This window comes from Clarias gariepinus, chromosome 27 (genome assembly GCF_024256425.1).
Source record: "Clarias gariepinus isolate MV-2021 ecotype Netherlands chromosome 27, CGAR_prim_01v2, whole genome shotgun sequence".
Classification (NCBI taxonomy): domain Eukaryota; kingdom Metazoa; phylum Chordata; class Actinopteri; order Siluriformes; family Clariidae; genus Clarias; species Clarias gariepinus.
In genome coordinates this window covers 14438188-14464690 of record NC_071126.1, presented here as the reverse complement: position 1 = coordinate 14464690, position 26503 = coordinate 14438188, and the positions used below count along the sequence as shown (strand labels likewise).

The 26503-nt window shown below is 38.7% G+C and overlaps 2 protein-coding genes across 2 annotated transcripts in view; one reads left to right on the top strand and one right to left on the bottom strand.

Moving 5' to 3' along the window:
• The window catches only part of cfap61 (cilia and flagella associated protein 61), a 34540-nt gene extending 22536 nt beyond the window's left edge, over positions 1-12004 (bottom strand). Inside the window, exons 1-15 of the mRNA XM_053489438.1 lie at positions 11942-12004; positions 11666-11814; positions 9629-9779; positions 9471-9547; positions 9067-9134; positions 8561-8678; positions 8054-8183; positions 5591-5800; positions 5083-5195; positions 3676-3715; positions 3082-3215; positions 2113-2224; positions 1950-2018; positions 1048-1254; positions 521-649 (exon numbers count right to left, since the gene is read on the bottom strand). Of these exons, the coding sequence (XP_053345413.1) occupies positions 521-649; positions 1048-1254; positions 1950-2018; positions 2113-2224; positions 3082-3215; positions 3676-3715; positions 5083-5195; positions 5591-5800; positions 8054-8183; positions 8561-8678; positions 9067-9134; positions 9471-9547; positions 9629-9779; positions 11666-11814; positions 11942-11944 (1710 nt within the window). The 5' untranslated portion in view covers positions 11945-12004. The remainder of the gene's footprint in view (positions 1-520; positions 650-1047; positions 1255-1949; positions 2019-2112; positions 2225-3081; positions 3216-3675; positions 3716-5082; positions 5196-5590; positions 5801-8053; positions 8184-8560; positions 8679-9066; positions 9135-9470; positions 9548-9628; positions 9780-11665; positions 11815-11941) is intronic.
• Positions 12005-12254: 250 nt separating this feature from the next.
• crnkl1 (crooked neck pre-mRNA splicing factor 1) lies at positions 12255-19965 on the top strand. The gene is made up of 14 exons (XM_053488460.1): positions 12255-12434; positions 13790-13942; positions 14027-14118; positions 14217-14375; positions 14468-14634; positions 15451-15629; positions 15771-15941; positions 16210-16401; positions 16512-16571; positions 17559-17639; positions 17721-17960; positions 18068-18169; positions 18310-18558; positions 19552-19965. The coding sequence occupies exons 1-14, from the start codon at positions 12387-12389 to the stop codon at positions 19879-19881; spliced, it is 2223 nt and encodes a 740-aa protein (XP_053344435.1). The 5' UTR covers positions 12255-12386; the 3' UTR covers positions 19882-19965.
• Positions 19966-26503: the final 6538 nt, after the last annotated feature.

Genomic DNA, 26503 nt, shown 5'->3' with positions numbered 1-26503 from the left:
TCACAGATAAATAGAAAGATATGAACACACACACACACGAAATTCAACAGTTGAATTTCGAAGGAGAGTGATGGAGTGATGACCTGACTTTTACAATCACTCGATCTAAATCCAGTTGAGATGTTTTGGGATGAGTATGACTGGACTTAGTGAATATAAAGCAGCCAAAAAGTACTCAACACCCTTGGGAACTCTATCAAGATTGTTGGGAAACCATTCTCATGAGGCTAACTGAGAGAATGCCAAGTGTGCAAAGCTGTCATCAAAGCAAAAGATTTGATTTAAAATCTAATACATAAAGAAAATTCTGGATTTCAAAATTCATATATATATATATTGAAATACACAATTTCATCACAATGTCTATTAATTAATTAATATAGAATTAAGAAAAAAAAACATTGAATAAGAAGGTGTGTTCAAACACTTGACAGATACATATAGTGTGTATATATCTATATCCCTGTCATTGTCCTGACTGTTGTAAAAATTTTGTGACTGTGCCATGTCTGTTTCTGACCTGCTCCGTTGTAATGACAGTGGAAGGTGCGTTGATGCCCAAATCCTCCAATGGGTAGATGATCTGGCGTCGTGGATGCACTGGCACCGTACAATTCAGCACTGCTATCAGGGAGTGGGCACTGTCATTCTGCACAAACAGTGGAAAGCAAAAAGCACCCCGCTGCCAGTGAAAGAATAGCTTAGGCATAGTGAAACAGTGATGGCAGAAAATTTCAGAAAATTATCTTTAAGAGAATTCCAGGTAAAAGGATTTATGTCCTATTGAATACTGTATCACTAGGGGCTGCCACACTCTTATCCCTTTTCTCCTTCTGCCTTTCTCCCTGTTAGTTTAGTAGAATTCTGTTTACACCTCATCATCATTCAATCTGGCTCATGTGTATCTGAATTGATTGGTGAATGTGAAAAGCTCTATAAATCAGGATTATATTAAATGAGATCAGAGCTAACAACACTAACAAAGTGGGTAAAAGAGAAAGAGGACTAAAGAGATGGAGAGCTTAAGAAAAATAACATGAGCCCAACCTTGTCACTCTGGTAAGATGGGTAAATGCGGTAGTACAGGCAGGATTTATGAGAAAGGCGCAGTGCCTCCTTCAGGAAATGCTTGGCATAATGCTGGAAAATGGGGTTTAGGGCAAATTGGCACAGCCGGCCATGTTCTTCACGTTGGTGCTGACTGAAGTACACAAAGTTCTCAATGTCATAGTTGGCACGAATGTACTCAATGTCCTGGGAGAAAGAGGGAATGAGAGAAGATGGTGAGAGCCTTTACAGGGCATTTTGTCCTAAGTAAAAAAAAAAAATGTATGAGCTGTTGTAAATCTGTCTATACTGTAGGTTTCTAGGTGTTGATGTAAGAAATTAATAACCAATTCTAATCCAACATTGTTTACAGATTTTATACCAGCTGCATAAAACACACAGCAAGACAGACAAAGAGAGCATGCTATCCCTAAAAACCCCAAGTACAAGGGCAATTTTGTTTTCATCCCATGGATGGCTGAATAGAATTTGCAATCTACCAAAACAATTTTCGTTGTGCCACTTGGGAGTGAAAAAGCACTTTTGTTTTAAACTGTTGAAGTTTAAAGCTACAGCTGTGTTTGCAATTTTGCAAAATGCTGCCCACCCATCAATGCGCTGTAAAATCCCTATTTACATTCATGGCATTTGGCAGACGCCCCCATCCAGAGCGATGTACATTTTTAAATCATTATACACCAGAGCCATTGAGGGTTAAGGGCCTTGCTCAAGGGCACAACAGGGCAAACTTTGTGGTGGTGGGGTTTAAACCTCAGACATTCTGATCAGTAGTCCGACACATTACCCACTGAGCTACCCCTCCCTCTATGTCCCTAAGACTCAAAATTGACCGTTTTAATGGTTAAATCTATCGACCAAACTAATAACATCAAAATACTTACTTGCTCATTTTTCATGACCAACACACCAACTACCTGGCCTTTAGCCTGTGCTACAAATGCCTGAATGTCCTGTGAACGAACATTAGTTATTGTTATTGTGTTGCACTGTACTGTAGAGTATATCTCATTTTTATAATGTCTACACATGTGAGTCAAGACTGACTGAGTGTTGGTTGAAGAACAGATCCAGATCCTTTATCAGGGTTTCATGCTGAGGAACCAGTTCCTGAATTGCAGATTTATCTTCAGGAACAGCAACACGCACTTCTAGTGTCCTATCAAAATAACAAAAATATGCCAATTTTAAATTGTGTATTGAAATTTCATTTTGCATTGCCTGGCCAAAAAAAAAACCACATGGTCATATATCATAGCGCACAATGTGGTGGCCAGTTTATGTGTAAAAACGGTTCATCATGCTCTGATATCCCCTTTTTCACAATCTGAATCCTGGAATATGGCTGTGATTTCAGGGAAGGGGAAAAAAACATACAGGTAGTCGGCTAAATTCATTTTATTTCTGAGCCTAGCTCTGAGCAACTGAAGCAACCCCTGATCATAACACTGTCTCCAGAAACTTATACAGTGAGCCGTATGCATGATGGGTGCATTGCCCATCTTACCCTGATCCCCCTTCGAAGTCAATCTGAACTTATCAGACCACATGAGCTTTTTCCATTGCTTAAAAGTACAATTTTTATGCTCCTTTTTCTTTTATTGGTGTCACTAAAAAGTAATTTTCTTATGGCCATACAGCTGAAAGTGCTAATCCAGTGAGTTCTCGTCATAATATGGGAGTGGAGATGCTCTTACTTTAAGTATTAAACATCATTCAAATTTTTACTGTTGATTTCTTAAAAATGTAACTTCCTAAAAAGTGATTTCCTATCAGGGTCATTCATGACTCTTTGTCCACCCATGAGATGGACAGTTTAGCACTATCCTTCTAATGCAATACAAAATACTGACCTGTATGTAAAAGTGAAGAAATAAAAATGTATATAGAGTTTTTGGCCAAGCACTGTTAGTGTATACTGTGTGTTCTACATTAATATGCATGTGCATTGATTGTTCATTAGCTTTTACTACACATTATACATGATGTAATACAGTGCTAATTGTAGTGGTTTACTTGAGGAGGCCTGAACGGTGGAGGACGTAAAGATCACAGTGTCTGCAGTCGCGTGGAATGGCTCTAGCAAAGCTCTGCAGTATAGGGGAATCCGGTTCCAGCGTGTGCACCAAAATAATGCAGAAATCCCGATCCTGATTTCCCCAAGGGGAGGAGACCAAAGAAAAACATCTCATAAACCAGCTGTAGGAGCCACATACATAATTTACCTTTAACGAGCATGAAACATTTTTTATTCACAGTGACTTTTAAATAAATAATTGTTGCTGTTTAAACATTATATTATTTACACAATAACAAGAGCAACCATTTGTGTTTCCTCTGTTAGTTTAGCTAGAGAGTGGGATTCATTACATTTTGTGTAATGAGTCCCACACTTTGCAATTCATCAGATTTGTATAAATCTACAGCCTGGGACAGAAAGAATTCAGTCCTAATGCTGCTTCTTGATGCTACTGTGCATTTTATTTTTTATGAAAATTGATGGTGCTGTTGCACTTTTTATCACAAAAATCCCAAAATAATCTTGGCTGATCAACTCCATCTTTTACACAAAGTAGGAACATGTTTTATTGCAGTGAAGCGTGTACTCACTGGGAAAAGTTGAAAAACATAAGGCAGGCAGTCCATGGCCCTGTGAGGGAATTAATAATAAAAAGCATGAGGAGAGAAAAAAGGGGGGAAAAAAAACTGGAAAGTTGTATTGCGTAGCGTCTCTTTGTTGAGAGAGGAGTGAAAATTTGCCATGTTGGACGCTAACTACGGCGTCCATGGCCAGCCAATCTGTGAGCTCAACCCCTCTCCTCTCGCCACGCTGTCACTTTAAGCATTCGGCTCATTAATTACATGCTCACTCTCAGTGGGGAGCAAGCGGACTCCATATTCCGCAACAGCTGGGGAGTAAAGCGGCAGAAAGCTGAAAGCCAGCAGGAGCCAACGAGCAATCAGACTCCTGCCCCCCCCCCACCACCCCACCCATTTACACCATAACAGATCTTAAGCAAAAGCCAATGGAGCGGTGCCAAAGGAAGGAAAGTTTCATCCATAAACACTACACTACACCAGGGGTAAAACTCGCCACTCCTTATGCTCTGTTCAGGTCACAGTGGCCTACTTTATTTTGCAGTAATACTAATTTTTTTTTTCCAGCATGAACTTTTATGTGCTTGGCTTGGTTATTCTGTTGATGATGTTCAGGTCATATTGCTCCTCTTGGTAACTAGACAGAATAAAGATTACAAAAATGGAATTCTGATTTTGGTTGTTGCCTCTTTCCTTCACTTTACATCATAATTGTTGACAAATATACAGGCATACTTTATAGAGGAATAAAGTTAAAAGTAAAACATAAATCATCCTTATTGGAAAATAAAAAGTCATAATGAATCGGGATAATGATGCCCAATAGAATCTGTTGTTTTCATAACAGAAAGTTCTACAATAATTAACTTTTTTCCTACCACGGCAAATAACCTTTTTATTTATTATACTGTATATTTATAGATCATAATACTTTTATATCTTTATGGGTGTATTTCACCAAATTAGATTCTGTTGTCACTCATTACAGTGATAACAATTGTCTCTTGGCTAAATTCCCTAAATTATTAAGAAATAATAAGAAAAGTGATGCAGATTGTCATGTTTACTGATATGTTGCAAAGTAAGAACATATAATTTCTCATGTTGGACACTTTCTTTTCAGTTTTACCTCTGACTGTTGCAAAGCCCTGACATTGCAGATTCCTTATGAAATAGCAAAACAAACATATTTTACAGAAAACGTTGGCATATCTACTCACATGAAAAACAAATTTTGAATGTTATTATTTGACCTATATTCATATCCGATTGGAATACCAAACTCAACAGCAATGTGGTACAATGTGATAAAAAACCTTCAAGACCAAACACACCAAGGCAACAGCTTCAACAGTTAACATTAAATTTTACTTATCACAACTTAATTTGCTGGATTAATAATTATTTGGTTGAACTTACCTCGTTTCAAACATTTTATCAATTTTTATTTGGATCAAAAAAGCATTATTTTCTTCTTCTGAAACGGTGATGTCTTCTCTACTGTCTTCTGTGTGAGCTTCGATAAGTTCAGTCTAATTTAAAGACATAAAAATGGCAGTAAATTAAACTAGAAGTGTTTTGAAGTTGCGTGGGTGTATAGGAATGGTTGTTTGCACACTATATTCTGATGTTTCTTCTGACACACAAAAAATGTATACAGACTGAGCACGGGCCCCTTGTGTGTGTATCTGCAATAATTTATGGTTTACGGATCTTGCTTAACGAGCAGCTTGACAATAAAGTAGCCCTGGTATGTATTCAGTGTACTGTACATTAATCTGAGTTCTGTAAGATCATCTGTGATAAAATTAACTCATAATGTCATTTAATAATGAAGTGCTGGCTGAATCCTGAGCCCTGAACGACACCTGTAACAATCTCGGCTGAGTTTGCATACTGTATGAGCTGTGACTCCGGCGTGACTCACCTCCTTGACCTCAGGCTGTGTGTTGGGTTTCTGAGGATCACTGACGTCATCTGTGGACTTGGTCTGCTGTGATTGGTCCAGATCCTCACTTTGCTTCTCTGCGTTCTTCTTTTTAAGTCCATTAAAGGGCCTGAGCTCGTATTCCGTGTTTAGCAGTAGCAGATTGACGTTACCAGAGACAATGATGAAGCCAACAGCAAGGCCGCCATTCTGAATGATCACACACACACACACACACACACACACACACACACATAGAAGGTGTACTTTTATTCTTTTATGTCCCATGTTTTTTTTTCCTTTCCTTTTTTCCTTTACTTCTTGATTTATTTAGACATTTAGGATAAAAAAATTTATAGAGATAAATTTATCTTTCACTTAAATGCAATTTTATTTACTTTTAACTCTGATCCCTTTTTTGGGGGGGTGGGGGAGGGGGGGTTGCAGTTGGACTGGAATAAAATATTTAAAAAGCCATAGTGTGGAAAAACATTAAAAAGCCCTGTAAATAATTTATGCCATTCTCTGGAGTGTCGCTTTCATAACAGTGCTAGGTGATGTGGAGCAGATTGCTGTGTGCAGAGAGAGAGAGAGAGAGAGAGAGAGGGAGAGAGAGAGGGAGAGAGAACATACAAACAGAAAACTGTAGAAATGCTACAGATGTCTGGCCTCAACGTGCTGAGTGCGAGCATGTCTTGGCTGGCCGTTCGCTCTCATCTGCCATATGCTGCTCGGAACACATGTCAGTATGAAAGGAGGGGGACATTATGGTGTTCCTAAGGGAAGAGCGCCCCCAGCCGCCATCCCCCTCCCCGACCCTCCACCCCATAAACATATTCACACACACACACACACACACACACACACACACACACACACACACACACACTCGCACAAACTCATCTACATTAAAGCAAAAGCATCTGTAGCCTCACACTGCTGTGCAATTCAAACCTCCAGCAAAGGGTTTAGATCCATAGACATTTATGCAAGGAATGTCTAATTGCACCATGCCTGCATACATTACATTTGAAGTAATATATATATATGTTTTTAAGAATACGAAGCACATTGCATCATGCTATTGTCTGTCCTGTCACATCAACAAGGCCCAGCGGCGGCTCTACCACTACAGACACTTGAGAGACTTTCGACTGCCCTTGAAGGTGCTCAGAACCTTTTACTCCTCCTGCACTATAGAGAGCATCCTGATGGAAACATCACAACTTGGTTCGGGAACAGCACCATTCAAGACAGACAACCTCTACATAGGGTGGTGCGATCAGCTGAACGCATCATCTGTACCAAGCTCCCTGATCTGCACTCAATCTACAACAAGCGGTGCTGGACCAAAGGCAGAAGGACGGTGAAGGACATCAGACACCCCAACAATGGACGATTCTCTCTGTTGCGGTCAGGAAAGCGCTTCCGCTCCCTGAAGGCCAACACCCCATAAACATATAATCCACATAATCTATGACAACTTCGAAAAAAGTTTTAAGTAGGACGAGCAGAACGAGACTCACAAGTCACAGTTGGCAGGAAGGCAGTGTGAAATCTATTATATTCCATTTATCGTGAATTAAATTGTAAACATATAGACACGTTCAAACTTGTAAACAGTATCAAATTAGACATACAGTAATTTCCCAAACATATACGTAAGGAACACACCTTTCTTTCTTAAAAACATAAATATGTATGTACGGGTATCTATGTACAAAAATAGTAACTGCATTATCTACTGTACAGCACAGTGGGGTGAAAAAGTGTTTGCCCCCTTTCTGATTTCTGATTTTCTTTGCATGTTTGTCACACTTTGATGTTTCAGATCATCAAACAAATTTAAATATTAGTCAAAGATAACACAAGTCAACACATTATGCAGTTTTCAAAGGGTTTTTTATTATTAAGGGAAAACAAAATCCCAAACTACATAGCCCTGTGTGCAAAAGTGTTTGCCCCCCAAAACCTAATAACTGGTTGGGCCACCCATAGCAGCAGCAACTGCAATCGAAACGTTTTCGATAATTTGCAGTGAGTCTGTTACAGCGCTGTGGAGGAATTTTGTCCCTCTCATCTTCTCAGATTTGCTGTATTTCAGCCACATTGGAGGGTTTTTTCAGCATCAACCGCCTTTTTAAGGTCATGCCACAGCATCTCAATTGGATTCAGATCAAACACTTTTTCACACAAGGCTATGCAGTTTGGGATTTTTTTCCCATTAATAATAAAAAACTTCATTTTAAAACTGCAAAATGTATTAACTTGTGTTAGATTTTGACTAATATTTAAATTAGTTTGATGATCTGAAACATTAAAGTGTGACAAACATGCAAAATAATAAGAAATCAGTAAGGAGGCAAACACTTTTTCACAGTTGCTCTGACCCAGTTGTCTATCACATTTGGCCCTTGGTTTGACTTGATCTCCCCACTCGTACTCTTGGCAGGAGAGACTAACCTCAAACACGGCCACATGATTCATCTCATCCTTAGCCTCGATCTTTTCGGCCAGGGTATCCGGGTCAGGCCAACAATCACTCAGAGTCTTCATCTGCTTTAAGTATTTGAGGTCGACAATATCTTCTACCCTGCATTACATAACATCGCATTACATGACATCACATGACAGTGAACACAATCGGACTAAACTAGCATTAAAAAGTATGTTCTGATGCTCTCTTTTTCCCAAAATAAGTTTAAAAAATTAGCATTTGTCACACAAAATGAAAATCATGGAAGTATTTAAGGAAATGTAACTTTTATTACACTCATGACATACTTATGTTTATGATATTTCACTACACGTGCAGTATCTGTGAGTAATATTAGATAAATAAAAGCACTTAATATAGTGTAATCAAAATTGCTTATTTAAACCATGTTTGTGTAATATTACTAAATTACAACACAGCAGTTTGGAGTTGTTGAATCTGATTGAATTTGAGGTGTGGTGAGGTGTAAGGACCTGGCTCTGCGCACATGCATTCTTGGACAGTAGTTGTGTCTGTGGCACACAAATGCACTACAATGGACTGCATTTGTAGCACAGGGCATATGCTCAAAATTGTCCATCAGAGCTGGCTCTAAAAAAAAAAAAAAAAAAAAAAAAAGTGCAGCTGAGTGAAGCTTCGTTCATCAATCTTGGTTCTATTGCATGAGCACTTCGGCCAAGGCTGGAGCTGTTTAACAGTGTATAAGCCAGGGTATTGGGCAGCAATTACATTAAAATAAGATGTTTAATATGTGAAAAATATTTTATAGATGTTCATCATAATAAAGAAAACAAATGTTTAAATAATATCTAACATATTACTTTATGCATTTAAAATATTGTTTTACAGTTAAAAAAAAAAATAAAACCTCCCTGAATAGGCTTCCATAAAAACATTTCTTTAGATCGAAACATCTTTAAATAAAAGTAGGATAACATAGAGACAATATTATAGTGGATTCTCTGCGTGATTCTCTTACCGACTCTGCGGCTGTAGGGTGTGACGAGGCAGATGTATTCCAGCTCTGTGATGGCATTAAACACAGTCCTGGTTGGGATGAAGAGGACAGAGACATCATGCTTCACGTCTGCTTTGCGCAAAACCTTTTAAGGTTCACAATGTAAAATCTAACTTTATCTGATTGCAGAATTCAATGCAAAGACTCGGAATGGAAACAGGAAGACATTGCCATGGTGGAAATGTAATTCTCGCAGCCCCAAACAAGATTTAAACTGCCCTTAACTGAATGACTATAGAGAAGTCTGGTTTATTCAAGACTAAATACATAAAAGCATGACAGGCAAAACAAATCACAATGAGGCTGTTCCTTTTTTGGAAATTTTAAAATTGTCTAAAATACTGTATTGCATTTTCAATTTTTACCTGATAATCTCTTTAGCGCTGGAAATAGAAAAGTCGGACTGGGCCACAAATAGATGCAGGAAAATTGTGTTTAAAGGCTATAAGGGTAAAAAGGAAAAAATTAGTGTAGTACAGAAAAACACTATTATGAATTATATCAGATACATTGATTTGCCTACTGTGAGGTTTGTGGCATTAAAATGGGTTAGAAGTAGCTGTTCCCACGAAGCCTGATCCACCAGGTCACCGATGGGATGGTCAACGAATGCAGCATGGGCCAGGACTTCATTTTGTTCAGTGCTTATAGTAATGGCCAGGTTAGCCTTTTCCCTGAGAATGAAGCAAATGAAAGACATAAATAAACAATCATGGAATAATTTCAAGCAAATAAGGAATGCACTCATATGATGCTGAGAATCACATGGGAGCAAGCCTGTGGGTTGGGTGCATTTTTAATCTGATCCACTAACAGATTTTTGTCCGCGTATGAAGTTCAGCATTACATGCAGTAGAAAGTAAAGATAGAACATGTATTGTCTTAAAGCTTGCAAATATTAATTTGCTCAATGAGTCACTATCAGAATGTGTATGGAGCAAAAGGAGACTTCTGATTTCTGAAGGAGACATTAGTGCGTCTGTACAAACAGGAGGCTGCTTCTCTAACTGAAGCTCTTCTGACCTGGCCATGCCTTTTTTTTTTCTCTAAATAACTGTTGGCAAAATGTACAAAGAAAAATAAAAGTGGATTTAAAAAAAGGAAAATTTTTATCCCAGGGTAGGCCTCTTTTTTCAAATGGCTGAGATGCCACTACATGGTAAAAGGTTATTTACAAATACACAAACAGCTTTTAGCATATAATACATCAACCAATAGGTAGAGATGTCTTAATCAGATTAAATTCAGCACAATAGGTTCATAAGATGAAGTGACTTAGAATTTCAAGGGAAATGTTTTTTTATCTGATGTGTGCTCTTGAGTGTAATTATGCATACAAAGACTAAATGATGTAAACCCTGTTGACTTTAAGTGATAGAATTTTTTTATAGAATGATAGCGGTGTACAGCACTTTTTATATCTGGAATACAAACGTGTTATAGCCATAGCATTTAGCAGATGCATTTATACAGATTGAGGGTATACTGTAGAAGTGCTTTGTATATACTGTATGTCTATAACAGATTCTCATATTAGTTCACTTTGTCAAGGAGTAAAAAACAGTGAGAAGCTGAGTGATTTTATATTAATGGCATTAATTAAAAAAGATGGGAAAATAAGGAAAACACGCAACAACCAACCCATAAATTAATAACCCATAAACCCATCTGTTCGTGCTCAGCCGTAAGCAGTGAACAAATGCTTAGGCTGTTTTTCCCAGTGTTTCCATGTGCTGCACCATTTTTGGGTTATAATCAGGATACAGATAGACATAGGCAAGGTTTAAGAAATTTAATTAATCAGCAAAAACTAAATTTACACCCATGCTGACTTGGTGCATAATACCATCCATACTGAACAAACAGGTCTACGATTAGTGGTTTCTTTGTAGAGCTGCAACAAACATCTATTTTAAAATACTAATTAAACTATCAATTATTGTAATGATTAATCGATTAATTGGATTACAAATTATGCATTTACTTAATAGCCTTTATTTAGCTAACAGCTTTTAAATTTAGCTTAAGTTTGTTTTCTGGATGTGGTAACTACAAATCAAGATAATAAGGATAGATAATCTATTTAAAAATATGTCTTTTAATGAACTTTTCTGATGAACACACACCTGAGGAGAATATCAATAAAAAGTGGCGTAGTGGCTAGCATTGTCGCCTTGCACCTCCAGGCTCAATGGTTTAATTCTCGCTTTGGGTCTGTGTACATGGGGTTTGCTTGGTGAGTTTTCTTTCTGTTCTCCTGGTACTCGGATTTCCTCTCACAGTCCAAAGACATGTAGGCTAGGCTAACTGGCATTCTCAAGTTGCCTGTAGTGTGTGAATGTTGAGTGGTGATTCTACCACGGTCGTAAAAATGGGTGTAAATACAAGGGCAATCCCCACTGGCCTCCACGGTCCATAGTTGGACTACAGAGGCTCCTAGATGAATGAATGAATATTTCTCACTTCACATCAGTGTGACTAACAGCCTTTGTTAAACCGACCCTGCATAATAAATGTCATGATATATAATAAAAACATGTGAAGTATCCTCATCACTCACAGCAGGTAGATTACATTCACTTTGCCAAAGACTGCTGCAGTTGCTGGACTGATCAGCTCAGTAATCTTGTGAGCATCACAGGACTCTGTCCGTCTCACAATAACAGACCTCTTTTCCCCAGTGGATGAAGTGATGAAAGTCATGTTCTCCTAGAAGATGAAAGAAATGTACAATATAAATAATATGATCACTTATTTGCATTTAAAGCTGATACTTGTTGGGCTATTAATAAGTCTATGTGGTAAAAAATAACGAATAAACCAAATAATTTGCTACCATTTATGCTGCCCTATCATTTACAGATCCTTCTCTGAAATTGTATGTAGACAGAGCGTCTCGTTACCATGGTTATTAAACGCAATGACGTCAGTGACGTAAAAGTTTACCATGCGCGACTTACGTACGACGTTCGTTCGCTTGCTTTTTCGCTTTTCCTACCTGTATTCATATTCGTCCTGTTTTGGTATGTGCAATCATTCGTCCGTTTGATTGGCTAGCAAGTCATCCCCTTGGCTTTCTATTGGATGACCTTTGGTGAACAACCAATCACAGGGACTCGGTGTAATACGGGTGGGGGGAAAATCACACGGGGAGAAAAGTTATGGCGGAAAACTTGGTTTTGCTAGAATAGCGTTAAGAGTTTTATACCTCAGTTTGCGAATTAAACGCTGCCAAGTCGTTTTATTTTTATTTTTTTGTGAGAATATAATATTTTGCAGTCATGGCGTCCACGGCGGCAGGAAAGCAGAGAATACCGAAGGTGGCAAAGGTGAGAAAATCAAGCTCGTGTACGGTGCTCAACGTTGCTAGCTAGGTGCCTAAGCTAATTTGTTAGCTAATTTAGAATCGCCTCAACTGTCAACTGTCATTACCGTTTTATTATGAAATAGTATATATTTTTATTGGAGAGTATTTTTAACTGTAGGATGTAGTTACACCATGGCATATTAGATTTAATTCCGTTATTGTAATCGTATTTTTTTTCCTTCAGGAAAAAGCTACACTGTTAGCTCCACATAAAAGCTAAATGCTGTTAGCTTTGGTTATCACTAGAAGCGTTAATTAAATATATAGTATATCAGCTACGAATAAAGGTAACAGTAAGTAGAAACCGCAATGTACACAATAGTATGGTCCGGGTCTCAGGAGGACATATCTGTATCTCTGTATATAAGTCGCTCTGGATAAGAGTGTCTGTCAAATGCCTTAATACATTTAGAAGCTGTTCTTGATTATTCTAAATGTTATCTACAGCATCTATAATAATAATAATAATAATAATAATAATAATAATAATAATAAAATAGTTAATATTGTTTGCTCCTAAATTTACATTTTTGTAGTAAAAATAATCACAGCATATCTATCAGTCATTGCAAATTGATATGTTTGATCACACAAATTAAATTTCAGTAGTGTTTGTTTTGGGGATGTTTTTTATTTATTGATTTGTTTGTTTGTTTGTTTGTTTAGCATTTAATGTAATTTTTATTCTGTGCCACCTGAACTTACCCCTTGGGCACTGGTTGAACCCCTGTTCAGTGTCCCAGCAAAAAGAAAAAAACCCTTGCCTTAACTTTGCTAATGTTATGTCATGAAACACTGGATATTAAATTATATTCAGTGTTCTGTAAGCAAGGCAGATTAAGCACAGCAAGGAAGATTAAACATAAGTAAACTCTCACCTACGTACAGTACATAATTTTTTTTAAAGACATTTAGCTACAAGCTTTTTTTAATTCACATACTTTTATATATTTTTTTTAGTTTTATTTTTCCTTTAAAAAGAAATGTGACCCTTAATAGCTAATGGAACTTATTATTTATTTTCAGTTTGATCAATCTGTGGGAGAGGAGGGGTTTTCCTTCATCCACTGACTGACTGCGTTTCATATAAAACACCCTGTCTTAGTAGTCTGTTCTGTAATATTTCTCCCTTTGATTTTCAAAAATATGCAACAAATGGCGTGTTGTATCATTTAATACCGAACAAGTCTTTTCCAAAGACGGGATGATTCTGTATTTTATGGGACGTTTGGCAACCCTACTGTTTATGCAGCATGTTGGGTAGTATTGCTAGCGGTGGTGTTTATTAAACTCTCTGCTGTGCCTTTCCTGTACCAGGTGAAGAATAAAGCCCCGGCTGAGGTGCAGATCACAGCTGAACAGCTACTCCGAGAAGCCAAGGAGCGAGAACTCGAGCTACTCCCCCCTCCCCCCAAACAGAAGATCACTGATGAGGAGGAGTTGAACGATTACAAGTTGCGGAAACGCAAGGTAAGTTGACTTATCTGGTTTTATAGACAGGTGTCTGCTTTGCCTCATTATCCTTATGTTCAACATTGGTGATTTGCTCTACAGGGATTCGAAGATAATATCAGAAAAAACAGGACCGTCATAACCAACTGGATCAAGTACGCACAATGGGAGGAAAGTCTAAAGGAAATTCAAAGGTATATTATGCTGGATATTTATTAGTGATAATGCTAAATTGAATGAATTCAGGTTAAACCTTTTTTTAAAAATAAGTTTTCTGTTGCTTTATTTAAAGAGCTCGGTCTATCTACGAGCGAGCGCTGGATGTGGATCACCGGAATGTCACGCTGTGGCTGAAATACGCAGAAATGGAGATGAAGAGTCGACAGGTCAATCACGCCCGCAACATCTGGGACCGAGCCATAACCATCCTGCCCCGAGTCAACCAGTTCTGGTAACACTTACACCCCACCTCCTGTAGTTGAAGTTCTGTGATCATCTCTGTGTAATGGGTTTGACCTGGTGCTGATCTGAATGTGTTTACAGGTACAAATATACCTACATGGAGGAGATGCTGGGAAACGTAACAGGCTGCAGACAGGTGTTTGAGCGCTGGATGGAGTGGGAGCCAGAAGAGCAGGCCTGGCACTCTTACATCAACTTTGAGCTGCGCTATAAGGAGGTGGAGAAAGCCCGCTGCATTTATGAGAGATATATCCTTACTAGACTGCATGGACTCTTGTAGGATTATAACTAAATACTGCCGCCTCAAGTGCCTCCAAAGTCTTGAGCAGTTGCAAGCTTGTGGGCAGGTGCATGCGGATTGTAATGTGTTTTGAGACACATTTAAAGTAGCACTCGTGTTGTTTTGAGACGTGTGCCGTAAGTGGGTCACAAGACTAATGCACTGCAGAGTTTGGAGAAAAATCAGACCGGAGAGTTTTTAACGCGTGCAACTTTTTTTATAATATAACATCATAAAATTGTCTTCCTGTTACACCACGCGGAAACTCGTGCACTCAGCACAGAATCGGTTATGTTGAGGTTGATCAGTCATGTCAATTGTTATAAGTGTAAAAACTAAAAAATTTGATTTTGGAATCAATGTGGCAATACATGAATTGACACACTTTGGAAACGACTAAAAGAATAAATTTTTCTATAATCTCCATCTCTGTATCACAGAGAGTATTTTTTCATCAGGAATAATTGACATCCATAAAATCTAGTTTAACAAGGTAAATCATTGCTTATCTTTCAACTTTGGAATTACACACTTCATTCATGCCACACAGTTATTAATAAAGTTTTATGCTAAACAGCAGGTTATTAGGATTTCAGAAAATGCAGTACAAACTAAGTATTGAGTAAAACTACACATTGTTTCTTAAAAAACTGGCATCAAATAATAGAGATCTCAATTTTAAAACAAAATATTTTTATTTATAATAAACCTTCTACTCCTTTCTTGTATTATTAGTTATATTTATTGGTCTTTTAACAAGTTGCTGTCCTTAACTTCTGTGCACTTGTGATCGTCCACCCTGTGGTGAAGAACTGGATCAAATACGCCCGCTTTGAAGATAAACACGGTTACATTGCTCATGCCAGAAAAGTTTACGAGAGGGCCGTTGAGTTCTTCGGTGAGGAACACATCGATGAAAACCTCTTTGTGGCTTTTGCTAAATTCGAGGAGAAACAGAAAGAGGTAATTCTCTCGGTGCACAAAATCACTTGTGAATATTGCCCCTTCAAGGTCTTAAAGTAATCAAGAAGATATTGATTACTTCACCATGCAAGGATCATGTTACCCATTTTCACACAATGGGGTGTGTATTTGTTTTTCCAGTTTGAGCGTGTTCGAGTGATCTATAAGTACGCCCTGGACAGAATCCCTAAACATCAGGCCCAGGAGCTTTTTAAGAACTACACAGTGTTTGAGAAAAGGTTTGGAGACAGGAGAGGAATCGAGGATGTCATTGTCAGCAAGCGGAGATTTCAGTATGAGGAGGAGGTTAAGGTAAAATATCATTAAATATTCTATTCTTTTTTTGACTACAAGACTACAAATATGATCCTTTAAAGGGGTTATGTCCCTAATCTAGAAACATATAAAATCATAAATGTAAATAAAAAAAATATATGTAATTCTTTTCTTTTTAAAGCATGAAATTGCGAAAAATATTATGATTGTTTTTTATGCCATTTCTAATCTTCCCCAAATGTAAAGTTAAACTCAGAGGTGTGACGTGTAATATTAAGTCTTTTGAGTCTGTGTGTTATTTAAGGCGAACCCACACAACTACGACGCCTGGTTCGATTACTTGCGGCTGGTGGAGAGCGATGCAGACGCCGACACGGTCCGAGAGGTGTACGAACGAGCCATCGCCAACGTCCCTCCCATCACAGAGAAGAGACACTGGAGGCGCTACATTTACCTGTGGATCAACTACGCTCTTTATGAGGAGTTGGAAGTTAAGGTCAGACCTGACACTCGGCATTGGACCGGAGTAATATTTATTGAAAGTATTAAAGTATGTGCTGTACAGAGAAAGTCTTAAGTCACATTGCTGATTTTATTCTGTGACAGGATCCTGAAAGAACAAGGCAGGTGTATCAGGCATGTCTGGAGCTCATCCCTCACAAAAAGGTACAACTTAAATACTACATATCGCCAAATAGTAGTACAGTAAAACCTTGGATTGCGAGTAACTTGGTCTGTGAGTGTTTTGCAAGATACATTTTAACTAGATAAACGATTGGGGGGGTTTGCGCTACAACTAGAATGTATACGCACGTGATCACAAATGAGCCAACGGTTTTTCTCTCTCTTGTGCTGTGGAATTAGAGCTGTAGCTATCGAATATTTTTGTAATCGAGTATTCCACCAAAAATTTTATCGAGTAATCAGATAAAATGTATTTTTGCTTAATTAAACAGCAATGTAAAATGTATAAGAGAAACAAAGATTAATTGGTTTTCTTTTTGGAAAAATCAACTTTTATTTTTTAAATAAATACAGCATTTTATAAAAAATAAACAGTGTCATTATTTACCATACAAGGAATAGCTTAAAGTTGACAGATGAATTACAGTGCATCCGGAAAGTATTCACAACGCATCACTTTTTCCACATTCTGTTATGTCCCAGCCTTATTTTAAAGTGGATTAAATTAATTCCTTTTCCTTAGAATTCTACACACACACCCCATAATGACAACATGAAATAAAATAAATGGTAAATTTAACTAGGAAAGAATAATATATATATATAAATAAAATAACTGTACAACAAAAATACACAATATAGAAAATATATGAAGAAATATAGAACAAAAAGAAAACAGCTCTACAAAGTAGGTATAGATTTATGTCATTTTTGTGTGGAATGAAGTTAGATAAAATGGTAAAGAAAAATGGTAATGTCCAGGGTTGTGCAATCCACATATTTAAAGTGTCTTGTGCAGTGCAAATATGGTCTTATTGAACAAAGTGTTATTCCATGTATATCACAAAATTTGCCCATACTAACATTTGTTTTATTTATTAGTGAATATGGAATTTATTTATTTATAGTTATGTTTGTAATTGCTTGCAGTATACTTATTTACCTGTCTTCTTTCAATCTCATTCGTAGTTTACCTTCGCTAAAATCTGGCTGCTCTACGGCCAGTTTGAAGTTCGCCAGAAGAACCTGCAGAATGCCAGACGAGGCCTGGTAAATTCCAACACCCTTTAGAGTAAAGGATTAATCTTATTGAAATTGCAGTCTTACACCTATTTGACTCTGTAATCACAGGGCACAGGCATTGGGAAATGTCCGAAGAACAAGTTGTTTAAGGGCTACATCGAGCTGGAGCTGCAGCTCAGGGAGTTTGATCGCTGCAGGAAGCTGTACGAGAAGTACCTGGAGTTCAGCCCGGAGAACTGCACCACCTGGATCAAGTTTGCCGAGCTGGAGACGATCCTGGGAGATGCAGAAAGAGCGCGAGCCATATTCGAGCTGGCCATCAGTCAGCCTCGCCTCGACATGCCTGAGGTATCAGCAGAGTAACATAACACCTGCTCTTTAAAGCGCTCGTCCTTTAAATTTCAGCTGGAATTTCCTGTGATTCCTAAAACAGTGTTTCTAATGAAAATCTGCAGGTGCTCTGGAAGTCATATATTGACTTTGAAATCGAGCAGGAGGAATACGAGAACACACGTGGACTTTATAAGAGGCTCTTGCAACGCACACAACATGTCAAGGTAGGATTAGGGCACTGAAGCTGACTAGCAAAGTAATTCCTGTGAAAATTAAGAGCTCTTATGAGCAGTGCGTTCCCAGGAACAATCAGAATAGTCTGTTTATGTACACAGAGATAAGTAAGACTGTCCGGTGTGTGCAGGTATGGATCAGTTACGCTCAGTTTGAGCTGTCGATTGAAGGCGAGGAGCGACTGCAGCGGTGCAGGCAGGTCTACGAGGAAGCTAACCGTGGCCTGCGCACATGCGAGGAGAAGGAGGAGAGGCTTATGCTTCTCGAGGCCTGGAAGGATTTTGAGCAGGAGTTCGGCACAGTGACCAACAACGACAGAGTGAAGAAGCTTATGCCCGAGAAGGTGAAGAAGAGGAGGAAGCTCACGGCAGAGGATGGGGTGAGTAGGAGAAGAAATGGACTGTAGTGTATCGTCACAAGTTTTTATATTACAAACATCAAACTGTATGTTATCAATAAGAGGACTCCGATAGATCAATATAGCTGATAATCACTTAATTTTAACAGATCGGTTGTCTCTCAAGTGGCTGATCAAATAAACTGGTACTACGGCAATGATGCAAAATACATGAATCGACATTCCTTAGCCATCCTGGAATATCACCCATTATTAAAGTCTCTTAAAATGTTTTTTTTTTGTTTGTTTTTTTTAATCAGGACAGACACATTTTTTGGATGAGCATTTCAGTGTGTGTGTAAGCGCCTTTTGATGCTAGTTAACAGTAACATTTTCACTCGGCTATTCTATTGGTTTCAGTTTCTTTATACAATAAAACCTCGGATTGCGAGTAACAAGGTGTATTCCACAAGACGAGCAAAGGTTTTTAATAAATTTTGACTTGAAAAACGAACAAGTCTTGGTTTATAAGTACCGGAAATCATGTTTAACGCATGCGCTTCTTGTTTTGACGCCGGGCATCACGTGATAACAACTGAGCCAACGTTTTTTCTCTCTCTTGCACTTTGGAATTATGGGTAATCTTTCCTGCTGGGTCTTAGTGTGCGTCTTTTACTGGTATAATCAACATTCGTGCACGTGTGTACTGTTTACTATAACACTATGACCACGTGTACGTGTATGTGCGTAAACCATTTTTGGAATACAAGCCCACTTCCGGAACGAATAATGCTCGTAATCCAAGTTTTTACTGTAATCTACATGAAGTGAAAAGGGAATGTATTAGGTTACATACATTTGCTACTCCCTCAGATTTTAATTATATTTGTGCATTGCTGTTTAGAATAGTTTTTTTTTTTTACAGCTGTAAATAGTGAATAAACAATCAATACTACACAATCAATAAAACATTTTAAACGGCAGATCCCAATACATAACCCCCAACACTGTCCCCTGTCTCTATTTGTTCTCCAGTCGGACGCAGGATGGGAGGAATATTACGACTACATCTTCCCAGAGGATGCTGCCAACCAGCCCAATCTCAAACTCTTGGCGATGGCCAAGATGTGGAAGAAGCAACAACAGCAGGATGAGCCTCAGGAGGAAGAAGAGACGGAAAAGGATGAAGATGGCCAAGCTGCTCAGCCAAGAGACGAGCAGGAGGATACTGGCAAAACACAGGAGCCTAAAGAGAATGTGTGTGACGACCAGGATGACAGCGACAGCAGCAGTGAGAGTGAAAGTGATGAGGAGGAAACTGGAGACAAAACAGAGGAGAAAACAAATCCTCCAGAGGAGAGCTAAACTTGAAATGACTAACGGGGCCCTTTTATCGCCTCGGAAACTGTTCGCACTATTCTTTTATAATAAAATAAAATGGAAAAATGAGTGCTTTGTAATTCCTTCGATTTATAAAATGTGTTAAAAAATAAGCCTGAGTGTCTTTTTAAATATTTATATATCAACATAGTAAATTAGTAAAGCTAAGAGATACATGACATGGAGAAATTACAGTGGTGGGAAAAGTATGGACAAAAGTGATATTTGGTGTCTTAATGACATTCCTAATTGTTTTAAATATATGATAGTGACAGTGATGTATAAATATATACAAATATATGATACGACCATGATAGAACTAATTTTAAAGAGTGATGTATTACAATCGATATTTAGTATGAAGCTTAATATTGTTTTGAGCTTGCTCTATCCTGATGGACACAGAGACAAAAAGATGTCTGCAGTACTGGTGTTACTTGCTCAACTGACGCGTGCATTCCGATTGGCCTGAAGTACCCTACGAAGTATAGAAGAAGTAGGGAGTGAAAATGTTCAGTTCAAAAGGAACTGAAAACAGTGTAGGGAACAACTGAATAGTGGGTCTTCATTTCCCCGGGAAAGGGAATGAAAAATTTCCCATTACTCAGTGCTAGATTCCCATTAATCTAATGAGTGAAAGAAATTTAGCTCAAAAAAGGATTTTATATATTTATCATTATTATCAAAGACGACATCATTTTAATTGGACACTCACTTACTCACTTATCTTCTATACCGCTTTATCCTATATTCAGGGTCATGGGGGGCCTGGAGCCTATCCCAGGAGGCTTAGGGTACAAGACCCACCAAACACGGGGAAAACATGCAAACTCCATGCACACAGAGACGGGAATTGAACCCGTACCCTGTAGGTGCAAGGCGACAGTGCTAACCACATCACCGTGCCGCCTTAATTGGACACAATAATTCAAAATTTTATTTAATCAAGAAATCCGTAGTATTATATAAGATAGTAATATGTAAAAAAAAAAAAAAAAAAACCTGTACATCTTTTAATGATAACAAACTTAAGTATTCAATAATGTCCGCAGTGTAAAATTTCCACAGCAGCAGTGATGGGTATCCAAGGTGCTTGTGTTACCATGGTAACGTACGGAGAAAGTGACGTCTGCGCTGGTGACTTTGCAGGGTGTTCCGAATGGTTGAATTTTGTCCAGGGAAGTTCCCTCCACCAACATTCCCTGCAAACGGATTAGGGAGACCAGCTAATTCTAATAAACATTTTGGGGAATACCTGTGACATTTAAAGTTGATGATGCTGCCACCTACTGCCTACATGATGATGCAGCATACTGTTATGTCACAGTATGACATCAAAGTTTGGACACGGATCACTGTAACATTCAGAGAGGAAGGCTTGTGACGTCTGTCTGGTGTGTGGTCAAGCTGCTGCTGCTCCTCACACGGCTCCAATGATTCGGCAGCCGCTATTTATAGTTCGGTCTTATTTATAGTCCAGTAATCACAAACAATTGTAACAATTAAAAAGGTCATCATCATAAGCATTCAGCAGTCATGTGTATATGTATACAGTGTACACGTTAAACAGCCATATAATCAATCATGTTTTGAAGTTTTGTAGAATATTTATATTGATATTTAGAGACAGAGCAATATGACATCATCGCCTCTTTATGATAGTGTTTATGATAGGCCCTATACATTAGGGCCCAAGCACTATGACATCGTTATGATCGAATTGTTCGGAATCTGCTGCCATTAGGATGCTCATACACACTTGCACTTATGCATGTGAAACTTTTCTACAGGTGCATCTCACTAAATTAGAATATCATATTCATGATTCAATTTTGAAAAAAGACACTCATATATTATATAGATTCACTCACTACACAGAGAATAATAAATTTTAAGAAATGTATTTCTTTTTATTTGGATGAAAATGGCTTACAGAAAATGACAACCAAAAGTCTGGTATCTCAGAAAAGTAGAATATTGTAAAAAAAAAAAAAAAAAGTTAAAAATACGAAACTCATGGTGTCACAGTCTAATCAGCCAATTAACTTAAACCATCTGCAAAGGTTTTCTGAGTTATTAAATGGTCTCTCAGTCTGGTTCACTGGACCACAAAATGTCATGGGCTAAAGAAGCTTGCTGTTTACAGAGTGTTGTATCCAAGCATATTAATGGAAATTTGAATGGAAGAAAAAAAAAATGGTGCACAAGCAACAGGGATAACCTCAGCCTTGAGAGGATTGTGAAACTAAGGATAACTAAGGAGGATTGTGAATCAAGAGCCACCACACACAGACGTATCACTGGGCTAAGGACAAAAAAGGATTTGACTTCGCCAAAGTCCTCATTTCAGATGAAAGTAAATTTTCCATTTCATTTGGAAATCAAGGTCCCAGAGTCTGGAGGAAGAGAGGAGAGGAACAGAATTCAAGTTGATTGAGGTGGAGTGTAAAGTTTGCATTTCTGCAAAGTCTGATTTAATTTTCCAGTAGGACTTGGCACCTGTCCAGACTGCCAAAAGTACTAATACCTGGTTTAAGTACCATGGTATCCCTGAGCTTGATGGACCAGCAAATTCACCCAACCTAAACCCCATAGACAACCTCTGATAAGGTTGTACCGTGATAAGGACGATGTGAGACATCAGACCCGACAACGCAGAAGAGCTGAAGGCCGCTATCAGAGCAACCTGGGCTTACATAACACTTCAGCAGTGCCACAGACTGATCGCCTCCATGCCACGCTGCATTGCTGCAGTAATTCATGCAAATTGAGCCTTGACCAAGTATTGAGTGCTGTACATGTTCATACTTTTCAGTAGTACAACGATTTGGGGTTAAAAAAAAAATCTTTTTTTTTATTTATCCTAAGTAATATTAAAATTTTCTGAGATTCTGAATTTTGGGTTTCTGTTAGCTGTAAGCCATAGTCATCAAAATTAATGTATATATATATATATATATATATATATATATATATATATATAAAGATACGTCCTCTGACTTTCAACTGTTTTTACTTTCAGTAAACTTAATGTGTAAATATTTGTATGAACACTAAAAGAGTCAACACCATAAGACATAAACTAAAAATGTTTCACAATGTGTCCCTGAATGAAGGGAGGCTCAAAATCAAAAGTACCAGTCAGTATCTGGTGTGGCCCTCAGCTGCTTGAAGTACTGCAGTGCATCTCCTCCTCATGGACTGCCTATTGCGGACAGTCTGAGCACTGATGGAGGGATTGTGTGTTCCTGGTGTGACTCGGGCAGTTGTTGTGGCCATCCTGTACCTGTCACGCAGGTGTGATATTCGGATGTACCGATCCTGTGCAGGTGTTGTTACACGTGGTCTTCCACTGCGAGGATGATCAGCTGTCCTTCCTGTCTCCCTGTAGCGCCGTCTTGGGCGTCTCACGGTGCGGACATGGCGATTTATCGCCCTAGAAACATCAGCAGTCCTCATGCCTCCCTGCAGCATGCCTAATGCACGTTCACGCAGATGAGCAGGGACCCTGGGCATCTTTCTTTGGGTGTTTTTCACAGTCGGTAGACAAGTCTCTTTAGTGTCCTGCGTTTTTAGAACTGTGACCTTAAATGCCTACTTTCTGTAAGCTGTTAAGGTCTTAACGACCATTCCACAGGTGCTGGTTAATTAATTGATTATGTTGATTATATATATATATATATATAAAATGTCATAATTAAGCCTACCAGGGTCAAAATGAGTAACATCACATTAAGTGACATCATAGTGTGATGAAAAACCTTTTTTTAAGAAGTAAAATGATATTAAGTGACATCATACTGTTGTGTGATCTGGGGGTCATAACATGCTCAAGAATTACACAGGCTACAGTGTGTGGTGTGCCCAAGTGGCGATGGTGCAGGTGCATGGGCCCGCTCATTGTTGCTTACAATTATATTTTACCTTAACCTTCTCCTCTTACTAAAATCTCCTTTTGCTGACGATAACTTCCTCAATTTCTTTTCTGTCTTCACAAACTTTTTTTCAAACAATGTGTAGTTATTAAAAAGCTCCTGGACATGCTGTTTGGGGATTCTGTCCAGGGCGGACTTACAGATCACCCAAACCTGCTCAAACTGGAGGACACACACACCGTGTGTGAAAAAAAACGAGTGGGGCTTCCTTCATCAATCTTGGTTGTATTGCATAAGAACTTTCAAGCACATCGGCCAAGGCTAAAGCTGTTCAGCACTGTATGAATCAGGGTACTGCCCTGCAGTTACATTAAAAATAAGACGGGGTGTTTTATATGTGCAAAAATGTATTATTGCATATTATATATTAATGCATATTATTATAATGTTCAGTATAATGAAGAACACAAATGGTTTAAACATTAATGAATACATTTACATTTAGGCATTTGGCAGACGCTCTTATTCAGAGCGACTAACATTTTTATCTCATTACACATCTGAGCAGTTGAGGGTTAAGGGCCTTGCTCAAGGGCCCAACAGTGGCAACTTGGTGGTTGTGGGGTTTGAACCTGGGATCTTTCGAACCGTAGTCCAATGCCTTAACCACTGAGCTTTCCATGTTCAACTAATAGACAACATATTAAATGTATTTCATTTACTGTATACATTTGAAGTATTGTTTTTAGTGCTCTTTAATTAATGACTGCAATACAGTATTTTTAGACAATAAAAAAAAAAAAAATTAAAAAAGCTTTATTGTGATTTGTTTTGCCTGTCATGCTCTTATGTATTTAGTCTTGAGTAAACCAGACTTCTCTATATTCATCCAGTTAAGGGCAGTTTAAATCTTGTTTGGGGCTGCGAGAATTACATTTCCACCATGGCAATGTCTTCCTGTTTCCATTCCGAGTCTTTGCATTGAATTCTGCAATCAGATAAAGTTAGATTTTACATTGTGAGCCTTAAAAGGGTTTGCGCAAAGCAGACATGAAGCATGATCCTCTTCATCCCAACCAGGACTGTGTTTAATGCCATCACAGAGCTGGAATACATCTGCCTCGTCACACCCTACAGCCGCAGCCTTAGTAAGAGAATCAAGCAGTACTCAACTTTGGTACATTTGCTGCATCACACAACATTACATTACAAAACAAAAAGGTCTGGCATAAAAACATCACTTTAGATCGAAACATCTTTGGATAAAAGTAGTGTAATGCCACTCCTTTCTCTCCCAATGTAACTTGATTTTTAAATCACTTGCTCCACCTTCTCCTCAAAATGCTCCAAAGGTGCGTATGTCTTAACTCTGGAAGTGTGGAAAATGAGCAGGGTGTTTGATTGCTTCATTTTATGACAGAGAGGCGCAGAGCAATCTACTCAAGCTTCATCGAGAGAGTTCGGGACACTGGCACTTTCGGGTGGTTGAAAAGACCAAGCCTTGTCCGAAGTGTTTTCTGAAGGCCTGTTGAAAGCAGTCAAGGACAAGCTGGTCTACCTGGAAAAACCCACATTGCTCCATGAGCTCCTGGCAGGTCAGGTGGACTCGTGCCTCCATCCTTGGAGACCGATCAGAAAGTCACCACCCGTGAGAACTTATGTATCCCCATCTCCATGACTAAATGAGCAGAAGAAACCATTGCAGCTGGACAGAACCTGCAGCTTGTTGGAGGAGTGGCGACACCACCAGGTGGAAGGATCCTGTTTCTACTGAAGAAAGTCGGGTCAGATGTTCAAGGACTGCCCTTTAAAAGAAGGGACCTTTTAGTATGCCTGGGAGCACTAGAGGGCAAGACTTCAGAAAGGCTCCAGACAAACCTTGCCTACTTCTTGTATTTCTTGTCCATAAATGACTCAGTTCAGGTTCTGAACGCCCTCATGGACAAAGGTCTCAGAAATCCCTTTTCTACCTCTCAGGTTTAAGTTCAGGTCCTCGGTGGGAGCTCCCTCCCATTTATCACCCATCGAACTCCTGCTTTAGCCCTGGGAGTTTCAGGCACTTACACTGAGGAGACTTTCCTTTTCATCATGTAAAGGTCCCACACAGCTATTGTGCTTAGTCTCTCTTCACAATTCAAAAATCGACAGGGTTAGAAACATGATCACAGGGTGGAGCCCTTCATGCTCAACTTCATGCCTGCAAACTGTTGTCGCTCAACATCTCAACTCCGTCGTTATAAGTGAACCTCCTGATCTGTCCCATGTACCCATAAAATACCATGATCTTAAATAGGCCTTGAGCAAATCTCGCTCTTTCTCTTCCCCCTTATCGACCATGTGACCCCCAATTGCCCCAAAGGGACACCTTTATTCTCTAACGGCTAAAGAACCAGAGGAAATGAACAAGTATATCACTGAGTCTCTCGCAGCAGCTATCATTCATCCCTCCTCATCCCCCAAAGGGGCTGGATTTTTTGTTGTTGATAAAAAAAGATGAATCACCATGTCCAATTCCGAGAAGGCGACGAATAAAAAACACTTAACTTTTTTTGTGGTGCTGTATGGTCTGAGTAATGCACCGGCTGTCTTCCTTAAGGACTGTTTGAACTCTTTGTGTTTGTCTACCTGGATGATATGCTTAGTTTTTGTTCATCCACCGAGCCATCATCTACCACCACTCATTAGGGGCTACGCTCTGTTGTGTGCAGGTATGGATCAGTTACGCCCAGTTT

Coding starts and splice junctions, on each gene's coding strand:
- crnkl1 (XM_053488460.1), top strand. CDS start 12,387: ATGGCGTCCACGGCGGCAGGAAAGCAGAGAATACCGAAGGTGGCAAAG. Junction 17,640..17,720: donor AGAATGCCAGACGAGGCCTG/GTAAATTCCAAC, acceptor CTGTAATCACAG/GGCACAGGCATTGGGAAATG. Junction 18,559..19,551: donor AGCTCACGGCAGAGGATGGG/GTGAGTAGGAGA, acceptor TTTGTTCTCCAG/TCGGACGCAGGATGGGAGGA.